The 23,915-nt window shown below is 35.5% G+C and overlaps 1 protein-coding gene across 1 annotated transcript; it reads right to left on the bottom strand.

The window, feature by feature from the left end:
- Positions 1 to 12,023: 12,023 nt before the first annotated feature.
- LOC149204025 (protein NUCLEAR FUSION DEFECTIVE 4-like) lies at positions 12,024 to 14,107 on the bottom strand. The gene has a single exon (XM_089393180.1). It carries the CDS (start codon positions 14,105 to 14,107, stop codon positions 12,347 to 12,349), a length of 1,761 nt encoding a protein of 586 aa, XP_089249306.1. The 3' UTR covers positions 12,024 to 12,346.
- Positions 14,108 to 23,915: the final 9,808 nt, after the last annotated feature.

The following is a 23,915-nucleotide window of genomic DNA, read 5'->3' as shown; positions in this document are numbered from 1 at the left end:
TTCATGGCTTTGTTGATGCAGACTGGGCTGGAGATCTGGATCAGAGAAGATCTACAAGTGGGTATTTGTTTAACCTATTTGGAGGTGCAGTCAGTTGGATGAGTAAGAAACAATCTGTAGTGGCACTATCAACTACAGAGGCAGAATACATGGCAGCCACTCATGCAAGCAAGGAAGCAGTTTGGTTGCAGAGATTGTGTTCAAGTATGGGGTTAGTACAGGGAGCTATAAAAATAGACTGTGACAGCCAAAGTGCAATTTTCTTGGCAAAGAACCCTGCTTATCATTCAAAGACAAAGCACATTGATGTTCAATATCACTTTGTGAGGGATATGATAGAAGACAGAAAGGTGTTGCTGATAAAGGTGGACACTTTGAAGAATAGTGCAGATGCATTGACAAAATCTGTGAGCTCTGAGAAGTTCTCTTGGTGTAGAGAAGCAATGGGAATCTCAGGGCTGAAAAAATGACTAAGCTCTCCTGTGGCCCCCTGTGGAAAGAAAACAACAAGTGGGAGATTGTTGGGTTGTGTTATATTCTTTTCACGTAGTTAATAGGGGGTTTGAAGGGCACCCGTAACCCCACTTTATGGGGTCCAGGGCAGCGCCCCGGAAAATTTTGGTTTTGGACCACATGTTAGGTTGGGCGGACCCACCTATGGTTTTGTGCATGATTTTCGCACATGTTTTTTGGACACGATGGTTTTCGGTCCATGGTATTGGACGCGATGGTTTTCGGTCCATGATATTGGATGCTTTGGCATGTATAAATATGTATTGTAACATTGAAAGGAAAATAATGAAAAATCAAGCTGGTAGTCCCGGTTTTGGGATCCAGGGAAAAATATCTGTGCATATGTGTTTTATGGGTTATGCTCTCGCATTGTTTATTTTCTTTGTTTAAGAATTCGTATGCAGGTAATTTCTGTACAGGGTTAAAACCTACATAGGGACAACCCTTCTAGTACTTTGAAGCTTGCATGCCTCAATGGCAAGTTTCTCACTTCTGGCGACAGGTTTACACTAATGGCCTTCGACCGAAAGATTTTGCGTGGTGTTCGACATCAACTCATATATTCACACCACGTGAATTGTACTACAATACCTTGAGGGTCATCATCATCATCGGTGATTCCTCTCACGTCTGTTAACAGCTTCCATCATTAGTTGGTAATCAGGCGATGTCCTTCCATGTTCGACATCAGAACATATTTTCACATGGATCGACTTGTACTTTCGGGCGAAGATTGAATGAGTTTTGAAGACCCCAGATCTAGTTTCATCCATCCGGGCTGCGATATATTCAGGAAAATAAAGACATCAAATGTGCATCATTGCTGGACAGATAATCATCCAAACTAAGGGATGGTGGCTCTACCAGAATCATCAGTCTGCACACAGACGGTTGTCTGTCCTATGTACATGAAAATGAATTTATCAAGCTGAGCATGGGAATGCCCACCTCAGCTAGATCATGAAAATATTATGAAGATAATGTATTGTATTGTATCTTATTACAGATCACCTTCCAGTGCGAAAAACCTTGGATCCTCATTATAAAGCATTTCACCTGACATCAAAAGATTTACGACCTCATGCTTTAGGGGGCAACTGTTATAGACATATTTGGGCACTGCAACCCCAATCACATATGTCCATAAACCAAGGGCTTCTAAGTCCCTAAAAGTTTTGTTTCATACCCTAAAGGAGCAAGGTTAGCTGATTACATCATCTCCCAGAAGTTTTCCATGAAAAACCACTCAGAACTGGTCAAAGCAGGACCATACAGACTGCCCAGTGCAAAGGGTGTGATGCATCTCACCTGCCACATGAAAAAAGTGCGATGCATACTGGAAATCCCTTCTGTAGGGTGCGATGAGCGAGAGCAGACAAATGGCACAAGTAGTTTGCTAGGTGGAGACCCTGAGAATCTTCTAGAAGTTGCTCATTTGACACTTGCCTCCCTGAATTTTCCCAAGGATGAGTAGGAGATCATGAAATCTCCAAGTGGAACCAAGAACTATCAGAGAGATGACACTAATCAAAATCCCAGAAGCTGACTCACCCCCCTGCAAATATCTATAAATGGATTCCTCATCCCAGAGATCCAAAGGTTGGAATTTGGTAATTTGTAAAGAGGTGTTGCTGGTTTCTCTTTGAAGACATTGTTGGGTGATCTTGATTTGTGTGAGGTGAAGAGGGCTTTCAAGCTGGGAGGATGGCGCTGGGTCATACCAAGTGGTTGTAATCCTCTCTTCTACTACTTTTACTAATAAAGCTATTTGAGTTTTCCTCCATATTCTTGTGTATCTCTAAATATTGTGTTGATATATGCATTTGTATGGTCAATATATATCCAATCCTATATTGTTTATAGTGAAAGATCTCCATGCTTTGATGGTATTATGCTGCTATGAATCTACAGGTGCTCTTTGAAGCAGGACAAGTAAGGAAGTAGTGGCGATATTCTGTCAAAGGGGAAAGGAAACAAGTAAGGAGCCAAGTGGAAGATTGAGGTTGGTGCTCTCTGCTTCTTTCTCATCTCTCTCTCTCGTAAAGTAAAAACAAGTGACTTTAGTCTGTTTGTTTCTAAGATAGCTACCCGTCTTAGTGGGACTAGCAGCTCTAGATAGACACTAGATTTCCTGATAACACACATTCTCCTTTTGAACCCACAAACCTCCACATAACTGAGCTCACTCTAAACCACTAAAACATAGGCCTTCTCATACTTTTGCTTATAATTTTCTATATGATTTCCTATCATTTTGTCTAGACCATTCTCCCTAACTCTAGTGACCACTCCACTAGAGCTAGATGCTTTGGGCCTAAGCTTCAGTTTCCCATCCTAGAAAATGACGTAAAACACCTTCTACTCAATCACTAAGACAAAAATTACATTATATATGAGCTATAGTACCTACAGTACATCATGAACTCACATAAACTAACCTAATTCCAATATAAATGGTATGACACCTGATCCTTTGATCTCCTTCTCACTCTTGTTTCTCACCATAATGTGCAACTTCAAGTCCCACTTAGTTAGAGTCTCGAACACATTCTATGAACCTATGATATACTTCAAGGCACCACTTTCCATGTATCATGTAGCCTCGTTGATGGCATCCTCTCATAAATGAGAAATCAAAGTAAAATCCTCACTCTACAATCTCCTTGGGAGGTCACATATCTCGATAGAAGTGGCAGCACCTACAACTTCCTTCCCCTTCTTCCTCTCATCATCTCCCTACTTCTTCTTCACACACTTCCTCAAATAATGACCATACTTGCCATAATTGAAACACTTACAATTACTCAAGTCTATCTTTTAATTGCCTTTTATCCTTGCTGCAAGAGCCACATCATCACCAAAAGCCTTCTTCTTTAGATGAAGATCATTGTCTCGCAATTCTTCTTGAATGAGGTCATCCCACTTCTTGTTCCAATCTCATAACTTATCTCTAGCAATGATCCCTTTGAATAATGACTTCCATTATGGAGTAAAACCCTTAAAAGTAATCCTCACCATCTTAGAATCTATAACACTCACTCTCATGGCGGCAAGCTCATCTCAAACCTTACATAATGTCATCAGATATGAAGTCACTCCTTCACCCTATGTCATCTTGGTCGTCTTCAACGTATCCTACAATACCAACTCTCAGTTATCATTCTTATTCTGGAACAAATCCTGAATATCTTTCCACATCTCATGGGAAATGTTCTTCATGGATAGATGAAGTATCAAAGGATGCTTGACACCATCTAGGGTGATCAACTTGGCCCTCATATCCATCTCTTTGTACACTTCAATCTCCTTACGGTTAGTATTCTTCTTGATATCTTTCTTATAAAAGTTCCATATCTTGTTCACCATAAGAACTAGTTTGATTCTTTCCTCCCATGGACTGTATTGAACAACCCTTTCAACTTGTCCTCATATCACATACACACTTGCATCTTTGACATTATTGTTAGTCCAACAACAATGTGACCAACTCCCTCTTAAGTTGTATTCACTGTACACACTTTGATTCACTCGACCTTCAAAGTTTCTATGATACCATGTTGTTTTTCCATAGCACCAGATATAGGTTTGGGTGTTAGACTCTCTGACACAACCAACTCAAATTCCACAACAAAATACTTTGCACAATGGAATAAATACAATAGTAATTCAACTAGTGCACAAATAGACAACATTTTACAATTTTTCAACAACCCAACTTTATTTTATTATCAATCTACAATAAATATTTCTACATATCTCGTACTAAATATCATGGCCCTCATACAATTACTAATACAAAAATACAAAGTAGAGTTTGGTGTCAACAACTATGACAACCAATCTTCCATGAACAACATAAAACTTACTTACTAGCTGATGTAGTGCACCTCATAGCTCCACTTAGTTGTACCTTTAACACATCTAATGTTCCCTCTTCTCCCAATATGTAGCAACACCAATCTATCTCTATTAATCAATCCCGCTCCTTTTCGTCAGTGAAGATGTCTCACGAATTCTCCCTCTAGCGAATCATTGGTCTACCAATGAATCAACACATAGGGTCTTCTTGTGAGTTGCTCACAACTCCATTTGAGAACAACTCCTTATAAGTTCTACACTATTGCTCCTCAAAAATTTCGAACTTATTCCCTCTATTTCCTTCCTATGCTGCTCCAATGAAGACAAACTTAGGGTATGGAGGCTACCCTCTATCACTACAACTTGGAAGATGTCCCTCTCTTCAACAAACTTGGGCTCAACTACTATTCCACTTGGTTCACTTATTTTTTCCTTCAAAGATTCATCCCTTTACCTCCAAACCATTTCCACTTCTAGCAAACATAATTTCCTTCTCATGTCTACACTTGGGGAACATATAGCTCCTTCCTACAACCCTCCAATCTATTCTTGAGATTCCCAAACAAACTATCCTAAATTAGGACTTGCATCCACTAGCAATAAAAAAACTTGAAACACCACAACATACCTTTTCAAACAATTTTGGTCCTATGAACACTATTGTAGGATATCAGTCTGGTTAGGGCTTATGATTGTACATTTCAACCCTACTTTTATGCTCCAAAAACCCCTTCTCAAGCTACATCCCCCCCCCCCCCCACCCCTTGTCAATCTCCTTCCATACACTAGCCTCTAAGACTTATATGGCACATGTTTAGGCCTTCCGACCTCTCTAGATTAGAGACTATAGAACCCTTAGCCCTCTTTCCCAAACTATACATAAGTTCAACGTAATTTTAGAAGTTTGTACCACCAAGAAACTTAAACGAAATATTCCTATAACTTCCCTTCTTTCCATGGCCTGCACTCCTACCAAAATTGACTCTCTGAATGTGATTAGAATCACCCCAAACATGTTTATTTTCTCCTTTTTGAGCTCCAATGGTCTGTTTCCACTTCAGATGTGTCTTCCTATGATTTTTTACTTTAGATGTGTGAAATGAGGTTGATCATCTCTTTTTTTTATATCTCACCATGGTTGTAACATCTAACCTTTGAAGGGAACCTCTAAGTCTTTGGATGACTTGAAACTTTTGCTACAAACTCATTCTTTGACACATAAAAATTACTATCTCTCATTCTCCATGGGCTCTCTTTTTTCTCTTGGCAGCCCCTTGTTCCATTAAGGGTCCTTCAACATCTCTAAGTGCCACGTCATAAAAAACAAGCTTGGCTTCACACCTACAAGCTTGGGTGCAAAGCACACCTCTCGAGTGCTTAGCCCACAAAGCTCTTTTGTGATTCCAAATCCTCCACAATCCTATACCATAGGGTTTGGAGTACCTCCTAAGCTACCAAACTCAACAATCTCATCATATTGCCTTGAAATTTGAGGGTAATTGACCACTTGTGAATCTCATCACAAGAATTTATTGCTTTATAACAAAAAGTAGGTAAGCATTCTCCTCGGCTCCCTCTTGTTCTTGGAGTAATTAATATATTCATATCACATCATATGTAATGCTTGAGTCATCCATATTATAGGAAGTCTCAGATATGATCCAATCCTTCTTTTGTTGACTTTGTTTGTTAGCACCTTGTTCTAGCCCTGTCAATTGTAAAACATCATGTACTTGACTTAGGCTTTCTATAGTTACTAGAAGCTTTCTCTTTTCAATGTTGGACAAGGCTATTGTAATCATCTTTGGTATGTACATAGGGTAGCCCAATCTATGACTCGATTCTTGTTCATGTTCCTTGCTTTATATTAGATTTAACACCCTCTTGTAATCAAGTCACTCGGGTACATAATCTACAAGTGCATCAAATCCATGTGATGACTCATCTAACCAATCCTCACATTCAATATCCTTATCCAATCAATCACCCAGAAGCTAAACTTCATGGACACAAAATGCATTAATAAAAATCAAATAATTATATGGAGAAGTCAATTTGATCGAAATTTCCCTTATTTTGATCCATCAAAACACCAGCAATAAATGAGATCGTTATAGTAAAATATCATTGTAGGATAACAATAGACATGAACATATTACAAAACCTATCTTAAAAATCCAAGAACCATTCACTCTCATCTAAACTTACTAGTACTAGGGTATTCTCATCATCAAGTTGTCAACCATATCATCATCCCATACTTTTTGAATCCATAGTGATTTTTCCTTGTTATGAAGTATATTTAATCTAAGAGTGTATTTAATATTGATCCAAATAGGAGCTAATAACATTTATACTTGGATCACTGACAAAGTTGTGCATGATTTCAATTATAATTCATCATGGGAAACATTTTTAACTTCTATCAAAAACTCCTTTTTATGTAGCTATCATGTAAAGTATGTCCAATACTAAGGAAAATAGCTTTAACTACTGGTCCTTTTGCAAATAGGTCTGCTTCAGGTTTACTCTATGACTCATAAATTATAGTATTCTCAACACTTTCCCATGTGCTACAATGCTCTGCAAAGTTCCTTTGTCCATAACCATTTCATATTTATCCTTGAAAGTTTTATGACCAAAACAAATTTAAAATATGAAACTACATATTGGTAATTCACATTCTAGAAAATGTAAAGAGAATAGTGCAAGGCAATTTAGCAATGTCTATAGCCAATAATCCAAGATTCTCCTTCTTCAAACAATGGTAAGAGCAGTTGGATAACCTCTTCAAAACAAAGATTATCATTTGCAACTTTTGTTCATCATTTTTCAGGCATCACAGTCTTGTATTGTCAAGGCTTTGAGGCCTCTTAGTCTTCTCTAGGTCTATGACCTATATTTCTTAGCTCTTAAGGCCTTTCGACCTTGTTCAATCACCCTAAGGCCCTCCTTAGGTAAACCATGAGGCCTCTCGCCCCCTCACAACTCTCTCTCAGCCTCTTTAGTTTTGATGCTTCTTCTTATGTTTCTTATCCTTGTACAAGGGCTATGACCTACTCCTTTCAATCAGACAGAGGGATTGGCCTAGGGATAAAATACTCTATCTAGAGCTTCTCTTTCCATGGTTGGTCTTTCCCCTAAGCTCTAATACCATGTTGATTTTTCATGATTTCCTAATCTGATAATTACTTCCAATATTTATTTATTGGTGCATCTTATGTCACACACATTATTAAGAAAATATATATAGAAAATATCAATAGTAAAATAATAATGACAATGGGATCATGAAGGGATAGCTAAACACAAGACATGATTTTTTCTCGTGGGAAGACCCAAACTAGGGAAAAACCCAACAACCTTTTCTTTAGAGAATTTTTCAATTCAACAAGACATACAATCTAATTTTTCGAGTCAAATAAATTCAAACTAACTAAAAAATAAGTCCAAGCCAAACATAGTCAAACTTCCAAAAAATAACTTAATTCAACTTGGGGTCAAACTTCCAAAGTCAAACCAAATTTCAACCTCATGCTCCTACCCAAAAAAATCAGTCTGTTGCCTAGAAGTCTTCCCAAAAGGATTTGTTCAACAACACATTAAATTTGGTCAAAGTTGCTTCAGAAGAACTTGACGGTAGCTAGTCAAAATGAGTCAAACTTTAGGAGCCTTCTCCTATCCTTCACACGTGTGAACAAAAACCTAGTGGAGATAATCTAAATTATTGCTAATGGAGGATGAATAGCAATTTATTGTGGATGAATGAGCCGGAATAGGTGTGTCTTTAGGGCTAACCGACTTGAACTTCTTGGAGGGTCGACTTGACCTTTTGGAGGAAATTTTTGAAATTAAATTTTTTTACCTTTTACCTCTTTTATTTGGAGCCGACATACAACCAAATTTATATTTTCTTTTTATTTTTATTTTATGGGCTTATACAATAAATGAAGACCAACCACAACTACCAAAATTTCAATAACTCATGGGATATGTTCCTTGCTTGCAATCAGAGGACCTACACAACAAACATGGATATAGAGGATGGACAAAAGCAACCCATCATGCTCTACAAGCTATCATTACTGAATTTTTAATAATATCTTAACTAATAATGTGTTATAGTACATTTTGTATGTAACTCTATATTTTTTTATCGTACTCAATAAGTTATTTAATATATTTAAATTTTCATTAATAATTAGATATTTCACATACATAAATAAATAAATAAATGTTTTTACATGTTTTTTTCTTGAGTAGAGGAATCAAGTATGTTTTTACATGTTTTTTTCTTGAGTAGAGGAATAAACAACTGGACGAGTCTCATATTCATGTGAAACGAGGTTGATTCCAACTACTACCAATACAAACCCAAGCTATTATTATTGAAATTTTAATAATATCTTGACTAATAATGTGTTATAGCACATTTTGTATGTAACTCTATATTTTTTCTATTGTACTCAATACCTTATTTAATATATTTAAATTTTCATTAATAATTAAATATTTTGCATACTTAAATAAATATTTTTTTATATTTTTGCATGTTTTTTAGTTGAGTAGAGGAATCAACAACCGGGCTAGTCTCATACTCATGTATCGATTCCAACCACTACCAATATAAACACTAGGCACATATGCATGCCCCTTCAACATGTACATCTGAATTGGGAGGATTTGAACACCAAGCCTCCTCGCGCATAATACTTCATTTACATGGTCATATACACAGAAGAGGGATTTAAATTCATCTTGATCTCCATTCAAATTGATAAACAATGGAAACAAGAGCTAGTAGGTCAATATCTTTGGGATTTCCATTAACTCTGACTAGAACTATATTGTTGTTGTAGCTTTCCATTATTTTGTTGTTGAGGATTCTCTAAGAGTGAAACTTGGCTCTAGTTGCAATCATCTATGACTCAATTTAATCTCATGACAATTAACTTTATATAAAGCTTTTCCAAGTGATTTGCACACTAGAAATTCCAATTTCAAAAATTGTTAATCCACCCATAACCTCTTAACACATTCATATATCTCGATGAGAATAGAATTGATGACCTCTTAAACCTATTTAACAATATTTGCATGCAAAATACAACACAAGATGGTTTGATAATGCTCTTCTTGGTATGGATATTTGCATTGGTTATGAAAGACAAATTCTTAACAAGGAAATATAAATTTCTACTCACCTTTATCTCTTCAATACTCAAGTTGTTGTTCTTGTTTTGGGAAGAAAATCCAACTCCACATGCATTGTTCACCACAATGAAAACACTCCTAAGAACCGACTTCAACAAAGTTATTTTCTTCCATGCTTCCCAGCTATTAGGATGATTCCTGCCCTTGCATATCAGAAATCAATTGAAAATTCAATTTGTTCTTTTCTTGAACCTTGATACACAATTTCTCCATAAGAAAAAATAGATTGACAACATGAATTCTTATTGTGAAAATATACACATTCAAACTCTTTCTGTTGAAGAAAAGAAAGAATATAGTTTTAATGGCTTTATGTTTAAGCAAAAACATTAGGGTTTTAGCTAGGTTCAAAATGAAATATACAAGGTGATGCCTATTCTAACTTTGGACTCTTTTAATTGTTAATATTTAAACCTATGTCAAAATTATCCTTGTTTGTCATTACTTTTTATATTTCTCTTGAAATATTACTCTAGATCTTTAAATTTCTCTTCAATCAAATTTCATAATGCATATGATATTTCATATTGTATGATGGATATGCCAATAACATACTACTAAAGCTAAGATCATATAAACAATATACATGCTCTTAATATTTCCTAATGTCGAAGAAGTATAAGTGTCTGGTTCCATGGCTCAAAAGAAAAGTTCATATTATATGATGGATACGCCAATAACATACTACTAAAGCTAAGTTCATATAAACAATATACATGCTCTTAATATTTCCTAATGCCGCCCGAAGAAGTATAAGTGTATGGTTCCATCGCCCAAAAGAAAAGATGAGGTATTATTGATGCAAAGCTCTTAATTCTTTCAGATTTGTATCTAATTTATAACAAGAAGCAATCTATAAGTCATTTTGTTCCAACAATTTAACTTTATGTCATTCTATTTTCAATCCTACTTAGGAACCTATGCAATTGATTTTTTGGATTTTACTCAAACAACCACCTAGTTTGCATGTAGTGAACAAATTAGAGTTAAATATGCATTCATAATAATTACAAGGAAAACATCGTGAAAAGTCACAATTCTATAAGGGGAAAATATGCATTTTTACACCGATAGGAATTTCTCTATGGGGTTGGGGTGGGCAGGGATTGTTCACACCAACCAATCACAAAGCTTAATTTTCCCCTGCCTTCCTCAAATTAAAATTTGATACATGGAACAATATTTTCTCTCTTCAGCATGTCATTGCATCCCATAAGGTGACATTGATGCTGCAACCTGACATGTCACACAAGATGAGAGTTTTCTTGGGAGTTCTTGAGCCATCACGGTGGCATATGATGGATGTAGGAGAAGTCGAGCTAAGAACACGAACATCGTCAACAATTGAGTTGCTAGTAGCAATGTTGAGTGAACTTCTTGGCATGGAAAATTTTAAGGGCTAATGTTCGCCCAATGGGTTAATTTTCCATGATTTTTCTATAAAAAAGATTCGCCAATTTCCAATTTTTATAAGAGATGATTCGCCCAAATTTTAGAATATAAAATTATTTTACCTTAAAAATCGCAACATTATATAGAGACTATATATAAAATCATTATAAATTTGAATAATTTTACAAATATATCAATAAACATTTTATAGTTTGCATATTAGGGATTAGTGAGATTCATCAATGTTTTTAAACTTCAAGAAAAATTTCCATCCTTAAAATTTTCCTTGGTTATTGGTGTGAAATGAAAGCAATGGGAAGGAATCAACTGATAATCATGTATGTAGTGAGACACATTTGATGCAAAGAAAAGGAACATTTTGAACGGGCTATTTAGATGATTGTAGCTAGGATTTGAAACCTTCACAGTGCCATTTGTTATTGTGTAGATTTGACCAATGTGCATGAAAGCATTCAACGAGTTTACCAAGTCATTGAAGAGGCATATATGGATATCATCATTATCACAATCCATAAGGTCAAAATCACACAATTTTCCAACGCATCCATATATTTCACTTGATTGTTGCCTTCCACTTCTCCTTTTTGCATTCTTTTAAGACTCTTGTAAAATTAATAATATATAATTTATATTAATATTATTAAAAAACAATAATAATAATAAAACTAAAATATATAACATAATATTATATAATAAATTATGTTTCTTATAACGACAATTAGAAAACCACAATATATTACATAATATTCTATAAAGGATTGTATCTGTCGGAAAGAACAATGATAACTGGAAAATCAAGCTATATTACATCATATAAAATATCATACTGCGAGTTGTAAATTACAAAATCAAATCTGAGACGTAAACATTAATAAATAACTATTGAAAATTATTATATTAATCATTTTAATTACAATTATGATTATAACAATCCACCGTGTATGAAGAGATAAAGCTAACCATAGAAGTGGGCAATTGAAACATTATATTTCAACATTACTTTACAATAGGTTAAAAGAGAAAAACAATGAGAGAGAGAAAACCACTAACATATTACATAGTAGTGTTTAGTGAGTTCTAAGCTGCAACCTCACCAATGACCAACCTAAAAGTTCAATCGTTTCCAACTTCCTAATTTGTTTGTGTAAATGTTTGCAATAAGGCTTTGATACCAACCACTCTTGACGCTGGACAAATAAACATTCTAAGCGCTGCTATGCCCTTTGGGACTCTTGAAATAGAATCATTCACTATTTTCATACCCCTAATTCGATATATTGCTTCTCTGCTCGCTGAATTTCAACAATGGCCGCCAGCACATTCCTTCGATTATCATGCTCCTCTTTCTTTATAACAAGGATGCTGTGTTCTCTGGCTCTTTAAACTTGGCATATATATCACCTTTGTAGAATTGCCTCGTTCTCAAGACAAGAATAAAAGAAATCATGGCTCCAAAAAGGGTCACGACTGTCATAATGATAAACGAAAGCTGAAAACATTTATGCCCAGTGCAAGTAAGCGCGCTCTGAGACGAACAAGTCCCGAGAGCAGTGCACTGCTTTCTTGTCTCTTGGTCGTACAAGTGTCCCGCAACTCTCACAGACAGAAGATAAGATCCCAAGGGGCTCGCAACCGATCCAAAATTATAAAGAGTAGCATAATACTTGAGACCAAATAACTCTGAGATGACAGCAAACATTACAGGGAACTGAGCTCCAAAACACAGTCCAATTATAATGGATGCTATGTACAGTGAACCCGGAAGAGCGAAGGCTATCAAAATATGCCCAATGGAAGCAATAAGCATAGCTATGGTCAATATCAGGGGCCTGGGAAATCTATACTTCTGGAGAAGGATTTCTGATAAAAAGCCAGCAAAAACACGACCTACAAAATTCCATATGCTAATAAGCGCAACAAAGGTGCTTATATTCGTGTTGTTATATCCAAGAGCTTTCCCAATCTGTCCCATATTATCAATGGCAGTCAGAGTTGATCCAATCCCACAAGTAGTGGCTAAAACCAGAATCAGCATATCGATACTTACTAGAGCTTCAGGAATTGTGAAGTCGTCTCCTCTTTTTGGGATTTTGAAGAATTTCACAACACTGGATACAATAGAAGCTCTTTCTCTCACCCTTTTGCTATGATCCTCTGTGCCACTCATCGATTTTCCTTCCTTGGCTTCGGGGTAATGTTCCGGATCCTTCTTCTCTTCATTTTCTTCTGTAAGCACAGTGATTTCGTCGTGATTTGAGATTGAGATTTCCCTGGTAATCTGTTGCTGCTTCTTTTTGTCCATCTCTGCCTTAGCAATCACCAGAAGAGGAAGCGAAAGGAAAACCACAATAACTGCAACAACAATTCTGTAGCCTGCATTAGGGAAATTCTTCCGCGTATTCTCCACTACGATGAGAACCATAAGAAACCCCGCTAATCCCAGAGCTATGTAGAGAAAGTGGTAGAATCGCTTCAGCTCATTTTTTTCCGTGGTCTCTTTAGTAGGACGAATTGTAAACATTACAATCAGACAAACAGCAGTGGGCAAGTAACCAACCAGAAGAATCGCACCAGCAGATCCACTGGCACTACTCCCGTAAACTGCATGATATATCTGAGTGAAAATTGCTCCACTCAAACCCACAAATCCTTTCAGAATCCCCAGCACAACTCCTCGGCTCTGAGGGAAATTCTTGACACAGGTAACCAGAGATCCTGTGTTGGCAAATGTCTGAGAATTAGCTCCGATGGTCATATACACATACATCTGCCATAACTTGGGCTTGGCAATTCGTCCGGTGACAGACAACCATAACATTAAATAGCCAACAATATTCATGATGGCTCCAACTCCAAGAACAACCCATGGAGGGCAGACTTCATTGATGAGACCTGAAACAATCCCAACATTAGCACCCAGATCCTTGAAAAATCCCAAGGTATCCAGTGTGCTCTGATCATAGCCCAGGGAAGTTTTTATTGCTTGTGAGTAGATCCCAAATATGTAGGTGCCACCAGCACAGGACATAATAAGGAAGGACACAAACAGTACAAACCATCTTCCAGTGGACACTCTTTTGGCCAAATCAAACACCTCCTTCCCCTCCATCATCTTCGCCAGTGCGACACAAAGGAACCACCGAAATTTCTTTTGGATCGAATGTCTCAAAGGATTTTCAATGCCAAGCAAAAATGCAGAGAGTCGAATGTTTAACACGAGACAACGAAACCCAATCACGGGTGTCATTTGGTATGCACCAGCTTAAATAAGAAATTGAGCACTTGAATTCGTGGAAAGCGAGCTACAAAAAGTTGCAGTATATTAATGTGTGGTAACTTTGAGATAAAAGAGATTCGAAAACGAACTTTCTGAAAAACAAAGTGTGGGTTTTGTAAAAAGTTTATGGCCTTTTTGACTTTTGGCCAATGACTATGTTGGTTCTAGTTCTTTAGCAACCTGATGAGTTGGGATGTTATTTCTTTTAAGTGGTTTTAGATAAAAAGAGATTCCAAAACGAACTTTATGAAAAACAAGGTCTGAATTTTGTAAAAGGTGTATGGCCTTCTTCACTTTGGATCAATGACTCTATCTTGGTTCTAGCTTTTTAGCAACCTGATAAGCTAGGATGTTAATTTTTTAAGTGGTTTTAAATTTTATTGGATATTTTTGGCTGGTTGTGATAAAATTCATGGAGTAAGTGTCTTCGCTGTCATAAATTGGGTCATTGAAACTCTTAAATAAACTTTGTATTAAAATTTGGGAGACTTCATTATCACTATCTGCCTCAATCTCTCTCACAAAGTCAGATTCATTATTATAATTATCAATTCCAAAGTATATTGTAATGACTAGTGCTTTAACTTTTATTCAATTTATAAGTTTTTTAAAATAATTTATAAAATTTACAAAAATTCTTAAAATTTGGGAGACTTCATTATCACCATCAAATCAGAAACATTATTATACTTGTCTCTCACAAAATGTATTATAATTGCTTTAAAATAATTTATAAAATTTATAAAAATTCTTAAAATTTGGGAGACTTCATTATCACCATCAAATCAGAAACATTATTATACTTGTCTCTCACAAAATATATTATAATTACTTTAAAATAATTTATAAAATTTATAGAAAATTTTGATATTTGAAAGACTTCATTATCACCATCAAATCAGAATCATTATTATATATGTCTATTACAAAATATATTATTATTACTTAAAAATAATTTATAAAATTAACCAAATTTACAAAATTTGAGAAGACTTCATTATCACCATCAAGTCAACTCAGAGTTATTATAATTTAATATTAACTAGTTTGTATCTTTTTTAAAAGAATTTATAAATTTATAATTTTTTTTTATAAAATTTGAATATTAAATTAAATATTTCAAAATTTTAAAATTAGTGTTTAAATTTTTAAAATCTAAATTCTTACTTTTAAATATAATTATTAAGAAAAAAATTATTTTAATTTAAAAATAAATAAATAAATAAAAAATCTACCATCACAAAGTGTTCCAAAAATTAATTACCTTTCTTTTTTAATTACCAGAAAAAAAACCAAACAAGCATACAAATTTCCTATTCATCTTTTATATATTTTTCTAAATAAATTTCATAATTTAATATTCACATATTTTGTGACAGATTATACATCATCGTGACTTTCCATGCCTGATGCAAGTCAACACAGTTAGTGCCAACTAAATGAAGGCCATGATTGTGATGGTAGTGAAACAATACAGGAAAATATACTTTGGTTTTTGGCTCTGAAAGTGATTTCCCAATACCAAAACCAAACAAAAATAAGAAGCCATATTCTTGATAAGTAGACTGGAACTAGTTAACAACCCGTGTTGCATGTATTTGAAAATTTTTAATAGGAAAATAAATCATTGTTTTTTTTTGGGTTTTCAATTTGGTCTTATTTTCATGTAAAAGCTATATTAATTTCTTTTGGTTTCAACTAGTATATCGATTTGGTATATTAATGTAAAAATCATACAAATTCATGAACATATAATTAATGGGAAGTGGATTATGTTTTGCATGTTTGGCTCCATCAAACGAATAAGAAAAATGAAAGTCATGCAAATAAATTTGGGAGAAAGTAAGGTTCTTAATCTAGAAAAGCAATGGATTTTGTCTGTTCTATAAGGAATTTTACTTGTTAGCAACCTTTAGAGAGAAAATGATGTGAGGCAAGTTCGCAATTAAATTTGGGAGAAAGCAAGGTTCTTAATCTAGAAAAGCAATGGATTTTGTCTAGAAGGAATTTTACTTGTTAGCAACCTTTAGAGAGAAAATGATGTGAGGCAAGTTCTTCCAGTCTTGTTAATTTCATTACTCAATTAGCATTAGATGTCATCCATAAGAGGAGGATTATCCAAATCTATGTGGCGAATGTCATCCATAAGAGGAGGATTATCCAAATCTATGTGGCGAAAATTCATAGCTAGCCATAAAGATTTTGGATTTACAATTTAATTTGTACATTCAAATTATGAAATTCAAAATCATTTCAACATTTAAAGCAAAATATTAATCTCATTTATACATTTTATTTAAGAGGTAAATTATTAGGTGTAATACCAAATGAAAATAAAAGTTCTCTACACCCATGGTATTCGTAACCATGGTATTGGGCCCATGGTATTTTAATGAAATATATTTTTAAATGGATGTGAGTAAAAAGAAGGGCGCGAAATAATAATTTTACTATTATTGCAATAAAAAAGTTCTAAACCTTTTCCCGTTGGATTTCTCCTTAATAGTGTTTTCCATGTAAATCTTGTGTCTAATGTATGAGTTAAATTTTATTGTAATAAAAAAGTTCTAAACCCTTTCCCCTTGGATTTCTCCTTAATAGTGTTTTCCATGTAAATCTTGTGTTGAATGTATGAGTTAAATTTTTCAGTTTATTTTTCCATTGTCTTTTTTTTTTTACAGTTGGTATTTGAGCAGCTCCATGTTCTTATTCTTAATGGTGAAATATATGTTATTTTAGTAGTATAAAGACTAATACAATTAGTGATATGAAGAAGTTGAATGGCAACAATTTTTCCCTATGGAAATCACAAAAGGAAGATATATTGATTCTGAAGGAGGATTATTTGCTAAATGGACGAGTGGTAAAGAAACACCTAACAATGAGAGATGAAGCTTAGAAGTCATTGGATAGGAAGGTCATTGCTACAATTCGAAAGTACCTAGAAAAGAGTGTCTACTTTAATGTAGCGGGTGAGAAGACAACAAAAGGGCTAAGAAAGAAATTACATGATTTGTATGAGAAGAATAAGGCATCAAATAAGGTATTCTTGATGAAGAAGCTATATAACCTCAAGATGAATGAGGTTGTTTTAGTTGCAGAGCGTTTGAACGACTTTAATATAATTACTAGTCAACTTGTGTCTATCAAAATTGTTTTTTACGATGAAATGAAAGACAACCTACTTATGTGTTCAATGTCAGATAACTTGGAGAATTTAATAGTAGCTATGAGAACTTCAACACCTACTATGTTAGCAATAGTTTAATGGATGAGGAGTTGCAATGCAAATCAATTATTCAAAACCAATGAGGAGAAGCTCTAGCCTTACCTAATCGTGGAAGGAAAATTGGACATAGCAGACAGGGGCATTCAAAATGAAGAGGTGGATTGAAATCAAGAACATGAAGACTTACTTGTTTTCATTAAGGAAAAGCATGACATAAGAAAAATGATTGTTGGTATTAGAAGAAGGAACAAAATTAGCAAAAATCAATCAGCACAAATAAAAAATCGAGCAACACAAATGAAGGTGAAACCATTGTTGTAGCTTCTGAAAGTGATGTCTTATTTATTACTTCAGTATAAGAAATTTGTTTGTATACTTCTAGCAGTAGCATTGATTTAGTACTTGACTCTAGGGCATCTCATCTCATCATGTGACTTGATGCAAAAAAAACGTTATTACATATGAAATGGGTGATCATGGTAGAGTACAATAAGAAAATAATCATTTTTTGCAATATCATTGGAGCGTGATATGTCTAAATTAGGAAAAAATATGGATAACCCATCTTGATCAAATAAGTTAGGCATGTCCTATAGATTTGTATGAATTTGATCTCTATGGGACAATTGGATGATGAAGGATTCTCTGCAACCTTTGACAAAGGTGGCTGGAAAATTAGTAAAGGGTCATTAGTGTTGGATAAAGGATTTAAGATAAGAACCTTGTATACAATGAGGGAACCAACAAAGATATCATATGCAACTTTTGTTGCAAAATAAGGAAGCTTGGTGGAGTTATGGTATAGCCTCTTAGGTCACATCAGTGAAAGAGGCCTAAAAGTTTGTATTGGTAAAAATAGGCTACCATGTTTGAAATCCTATGAACTTGATATTTGTGAGCATTATATTTATGGTAGGAAACGAAGAGTTTCTTTTACGAGAAGTGATCATGAAATAAAAACAAATTTATTAGAATTAATAAACTTTGATGTGTTTGGGAAAGTGAATGTTAAGACTTTAGGAGGAGCCTCATATTTTGTCACATTCATAGATGATGTTGTTATCACTAAAAAATGGTCACCTAGCAATTTCTAACTAGGTGGATTGAAATGCAACATGTAGGATTAATTTTACCATAGTAAAATCACTTTCACTGTGGAAAATAATTTAGTAAACCACTTTTATTATATTATCTTGTGATCTAAATCAAAAAACCCATGAGAATAATTAGATAAATCATTATTTATTTATTTTTCTGTAGGAATAATTATTAAATCACTATTTAAATAATTATTCCTTGTCACATTTGACTAAAACCTCTATGAATAGTTAAATAAATCACTATTTATTTAATATTCCTTTTTTTCTATTATTGGAATAATTGTTAAATCACTATCTAATAATTATTTCAATTTCACACCATTCTTGATTCTCGCGAAATAATTAATAAATCATTTTATTTGTTAATTATTTCTAAATAAATATATTTAACCACTTTAAATGTCTTTTCCTTCTCCAATAAAGATAATAAAGCATTTCAAGAGGTTAGATCTTGATTTGGTTAATATCATTTTATTATTCTCCATTTTCGAGATTAACTCAATACTTTGCTATAAATAGGAGGATTTTCTCTACGTTCTTCACCATGATTAAAATCATGGTCACCATTATCAACCATTTTTTTTTCTGAGTTCTTGTTTGACTTCTCCACATTTTATCTGAGTTTTTCGCTTATTGAGAGAGAAGATCATTGTTTGAAGCATCAAGGACATCAAAGGACCCATGCCATGGAGGGGGATTCAAAGACTATTTTCGTAGATCTCCTTCACTAGGTGTTTTCAATAAAGAGTTTATTCAATTGAAGTCTTTCCATTTCGGTTACTGCATTGGATATCTTTACTGTTGTTTGCTATTCTGGATCATATATGTTTTGATTGCAGGTTTTTCCATCTTTATTGCAGATCTGAATTGCAAGAAGACATCAACTTGTTGTTAGGGTCACTTGTCACCTAGTGACTTAAGTGACGTTTTTTTTGTAAACCTTTCAAGAAATATCACACTAACAAATGGCGACTACACTCGGTCTTTAGTTACACATCATCATCAAAAAATGGTGACTCCACTGGTGTAATAAAAACGTTCTTTGCTGACTGAAGTTTCAGAAAATTTCGACGTTTTCTACACCTATTTTTATCCTCTCAATTTATATTTATAGTAATATTTCCTTTTTTGTCAAATTTTCAGATTCTGATGGTTTTTTGGTTCTTTACGCGGGTCACAGGTACCAGCCGAGTAATAGACAACAAAATCTATGCAAGATTTTTTGATCGAGAGTCTCGGAAGTAAAAAACACTTTTCAGCCCTTGATATGCACTCCAAAGCGCACTATTTGGCCCAAAACCTATGTTTTCCTCCGTTCTAGGTGAGTACCTACGTTTTGGTATTTTTCTGGAAAAATTTCAGAAGTTTTTCAAAAGTGTCAAGAGTGTTGTCTACAGACTGGGTTGGGTACTTCGCCTTGGTTTTCAATTTCACCTAGACCTAGATCCATTTGATTTGTCTCTTTGAGGAAGAAAAAATCCCCGTAGGGTTTAGAGTACACCTCCACATTGTTAAGATGAGATTTGTTGATTGAGGAGTCCAGGGTTTCAACATTTTTAGTCACTGATTTTCAAATTCTGATCCATTACTTTTCAACACTATAGGTTTCTTTTACCTTTTCTCCCTTCAGAGTTTGGGTTTGCCTTTTCCCCCTTAGCATCCCTGTGAGCATCCTAGGTTTTAGAGCTTCACACCTATCCTTTGCAACTTTTTTCACCTCTAATTTTTGTTGTTTGCCTGCACCATTTACAATAGATTAGAACCTCTATATCTCAGTCCCTTGAAATTAGATCTCTTAGGCCTTTTTTGTGTCTTTGAGTAGCTTGTTTTCCATCTCTTTCTTAGCTTCTTTATAAACTTTGTGGGTAGGGTTTTTTGTGCTTGATTCGTTGTTTATTTTCTAACATTATTATATTTATTTATAGTATTTCAACACTTTACTTTTAGCATCACATTGACTCATGAAACATGCTTAATTAACTCATCCATTTGACACATTGTTTTCACACACTCACACCCTAAGCGAAAATGAGCTTGGCTAACATTGCCAAGCCGAGACTTGAAACACTACACCTTAATAAATCAACACACATAGATTAAGCCCACTTGGGCACTAGAGCCAAACAATATTTGTAGTGTAGGTGTAGGATTGGTGGGATAGGTTTCCAATAACACCAATCGATTTCTTTCATTGAGATATAGAATATGACATCTTAGGGATCTTAAAATCCTTCACCATCCCACAGTCCAAAGCCGGAGTGCATCAAAAACCCGATTCAGAGCGAGTTAGGCTAGGTCATCATGCGAGCAATTCTCCTCGGAGCTACCCAACCAGTGGTAGGGAATCTCGTGTGTTCATTGACTACCAAGAAACTCAAGCCTCAATCACCCCCGTGGGATGAAGGTAATCACAGTTACCAATCTTAGGAAAACACCCTATAGGACTGGCTGTGGGAAGTAGTTGGTTCTCTACCCTACCTTTCTCTAGACAATTCTGCTTATGGGGATTAGATTCTGTCAAGTAATAAGTTCTTTGGAAGGCCATTTGAAACAACAAATCTAGGATTGTTTGAGGATTTATATCACCTATAGGCTAGAGGTGTTTTTCTTTGATAGGACGTGTTTTCTTGTATTAGAGTAACATAATTAATATAGTTAGTTTACACTTGGCACCACTACACTAAGTGTTTCTTGAGTTTTTTTTGCTCTTTCATTCCTATCATCACCCTTTAGTTCTTAGATCATTATTGTCTAGACATCATTGCATGCCCTAGGTGTTTGTAACGTCAAATTCAAGGTCTTCACCCTCAGTTTCCATTAGGAAATATTACTCCTTCTTGTCGAGTTAGAGTACATCCTTCCAGTCCTTCATCAAAACATCATTCTAATTCTAATTCTACCGATTCATCCAGTTCATCCTTTGATTTTGTGTCTTCTCAACCTCATATCGCCACCATGTCAAGCTCCAACATGGGTGTAGGAAAATAGGGTGGTAACTCAGGTACCAACCAGGGTACCCCCACCAGCGAAACCCCCACTGGTGTGGTCACTCCTACTCCCTTGCTTCCTTTTATGGTTGGTTTGAGTCTCCCCAATTTCAGTAGCTGATCAATGATACTCTTCTCCATGATCCCACTTGGCCAAGTATGCCTACTAAACTCCCTTCGGACATAGAAAAGTTTGAAGGTAATCCTAGAGAAGATCCAACTAATCATGTTTGCTCCTTCCAGATGTGGTGTTCAGCAAATTACATTACTGAAGACTCCATCTGTATTTGTTTGTTCCAATTCACGCTGACTGGAGCTGCTGCTAAGTGGTATGCCGATCAACCCAGAGCCACTCATTCAACCTTTATGACTGTTGCCACAACTTTTCTTTCCTATTTCCAGTTACCTCTCTATTATGACACTGGTACTAAAATTTTGACTTATTTCCATCAAACTTCTGCCACCCACCTTTCTGACCATGTTCAGGAATGGCGTATAAGGAGGTGCATCTATAGAGCTCCTGAATTTGAGGATGAATCTATATGAATTGGTTCCTTATATCATTGTTGGATCTTATTTCTCAATATGTCGCCTCACACTTCCCCTAGTTTGAGGAAGATGCACTCAAAGTATCCTTAAAATTTGATCTAATCTATGCCCAGTCAAGTTATGTTTACACTGTCATCCCTAATTTGCCTTCGTCAGGTGTCACTAATGCACTAGGGGCATCTCATGTCACAGATGGAATAGTTGGAACCATTTCACACCCTCAACCATATGCTCCACCTCTGATGAGATATTTTCCACCTTAGGAAGGGACTATTTTAACTTACAATTATCCCTCCCCCAATCCTCCACAAGGCAAACCTTATCCAGGTCCCATCACGCCATATGCATATCTTTATCAACATCAACAAATGCCAAGGATTGTTGTTGCACCACCTGTTTATCCCAATTTTTCCCCATATCCTTATTATTAGTTTGCACCACCTAATGCTCCATCCCCTCCAGCACCAGCACCCCAGCCCCCCATGCCTGCTCCCCCTTTGCACAAAAACCATCTCCTCCATAATTTCAAGTGTACACTTAGCAAAGCAGACCCAAACCCCCCAACACAAGAAAAGGAACAAGGGGAAGGGTAATTGGAACCAGTAGTCTCAAGGTAATCAAGACAACCAGGGTCCTCCACCCAATGCCACTAAGGGTCCTAAGCCTAATCTCACAACCCAACAAGAGGGCGGTCAACCCAAGTAAAAAAAGGGTCTTTGCATGAACAAACTTTGTGCCTGTTGCAGAGTATATGGTCATTATACTCATTAGTTTCCCCTTTTATCTCAGATGCATCAAGTATGGGATGCTCAAACAATTACTCGAGGATCGCAACCCACCAACCCCCCTACACCTCCTACTTCATCTCAACCAGCAGTGCTTACCAATTTTTTCCCTCACCAAGGATATATGGCTACTCAAACTACACAAGGTCAGTAGCTCAGCCAACTCCACCATCTGGTCACCATGATTATCAGATTCTTATGATGAATTATGATGAGGTCAATACCAAGAAAGTAAACCTTCAAACTCGACCGCACCAATATGGAAAGTCATTTTCTAAGTCTGCAATTGAGTCCCAACCCCAATTTTCCATTGAGCCTCTATCATGATCCAATGGTAGCTTACAGATTCCTCTACCTAATTTCAAGGTTATTCCCAAGATCCCCAAAGGTAAGTTACATTGAAATGCTTCTTCTACTAAAACCTCCCATAATTGTAACATAGTAGATGACTTAGCACAATCCCCTACTACCATTTCAATGTTAGAAGTCCTCCAGATATGCCCATCCCAATTAAAATCTCTATTATCTTCTTTGGGTGTCATGCATCCCCATGACAATCATATGATTGTCTTTCATGTTGACAAGTCAAAAAATCCACCCCTGCCTTCAACCGTTGTATTTCAAATATCAGCCTCAATTAGAAACTCCATTGTTTATTGATGTATCATCGACGAAGGCACCTTCACCTATATGATAGCTTCCAATGTTTGAAGTAACTTGGTTCCCCTAACCTATCACCGTCTACCATCATTCTTCGTGCATGGGATGGTCATCCTTAACATCCCCTTGGCTTATAACGTAACTGCTCAATTACAGTTGTCGGCAAGACTCTCTCAATTGACATTGACGTAATTGATGCTCCCATAGACTATAACATCCTTTCAGGTCATAGTTATATGTATGCAATGTCAGTTGTCCCATCTGGGATTCACCATAGGATGTGCTTTCCTCACAATGGAAAGATTTTTACCATTGATTAGTTAACGTACT

The sequence above is a fragment of the Pinus tabuliformis genome, chromosome 1_2 (genome assembly GCF_031772625.1).
Source record: "Pinus tabuliformis cultivar Carrire ecotype Pingquan chromosome 1_2, CPIR1, whole genome shotgun sequence".
NCBI classification, from domain to species: Eukaryota; Viridiplantae; Streptophyta; class Pinopsida; order Pinales; family Pinaceae; genus Pinus; species Pinus tabuliformis.
The sequence above is the reverse complement of the archived record's forward strand: the minus strand, read 5'-3'. Positions and strand labels throughout refer to the sequence as shown.

Excerpts from the sequence above, each read along its gene's own strand:
- LOC149204025 (XM_089393180.1), bottom strand. The coding sequence starts at position 14,107 with ATGGAGGGGAAGGAGGTGTTTGATTTGGCCAAAAGAGTGTCCACTGGA.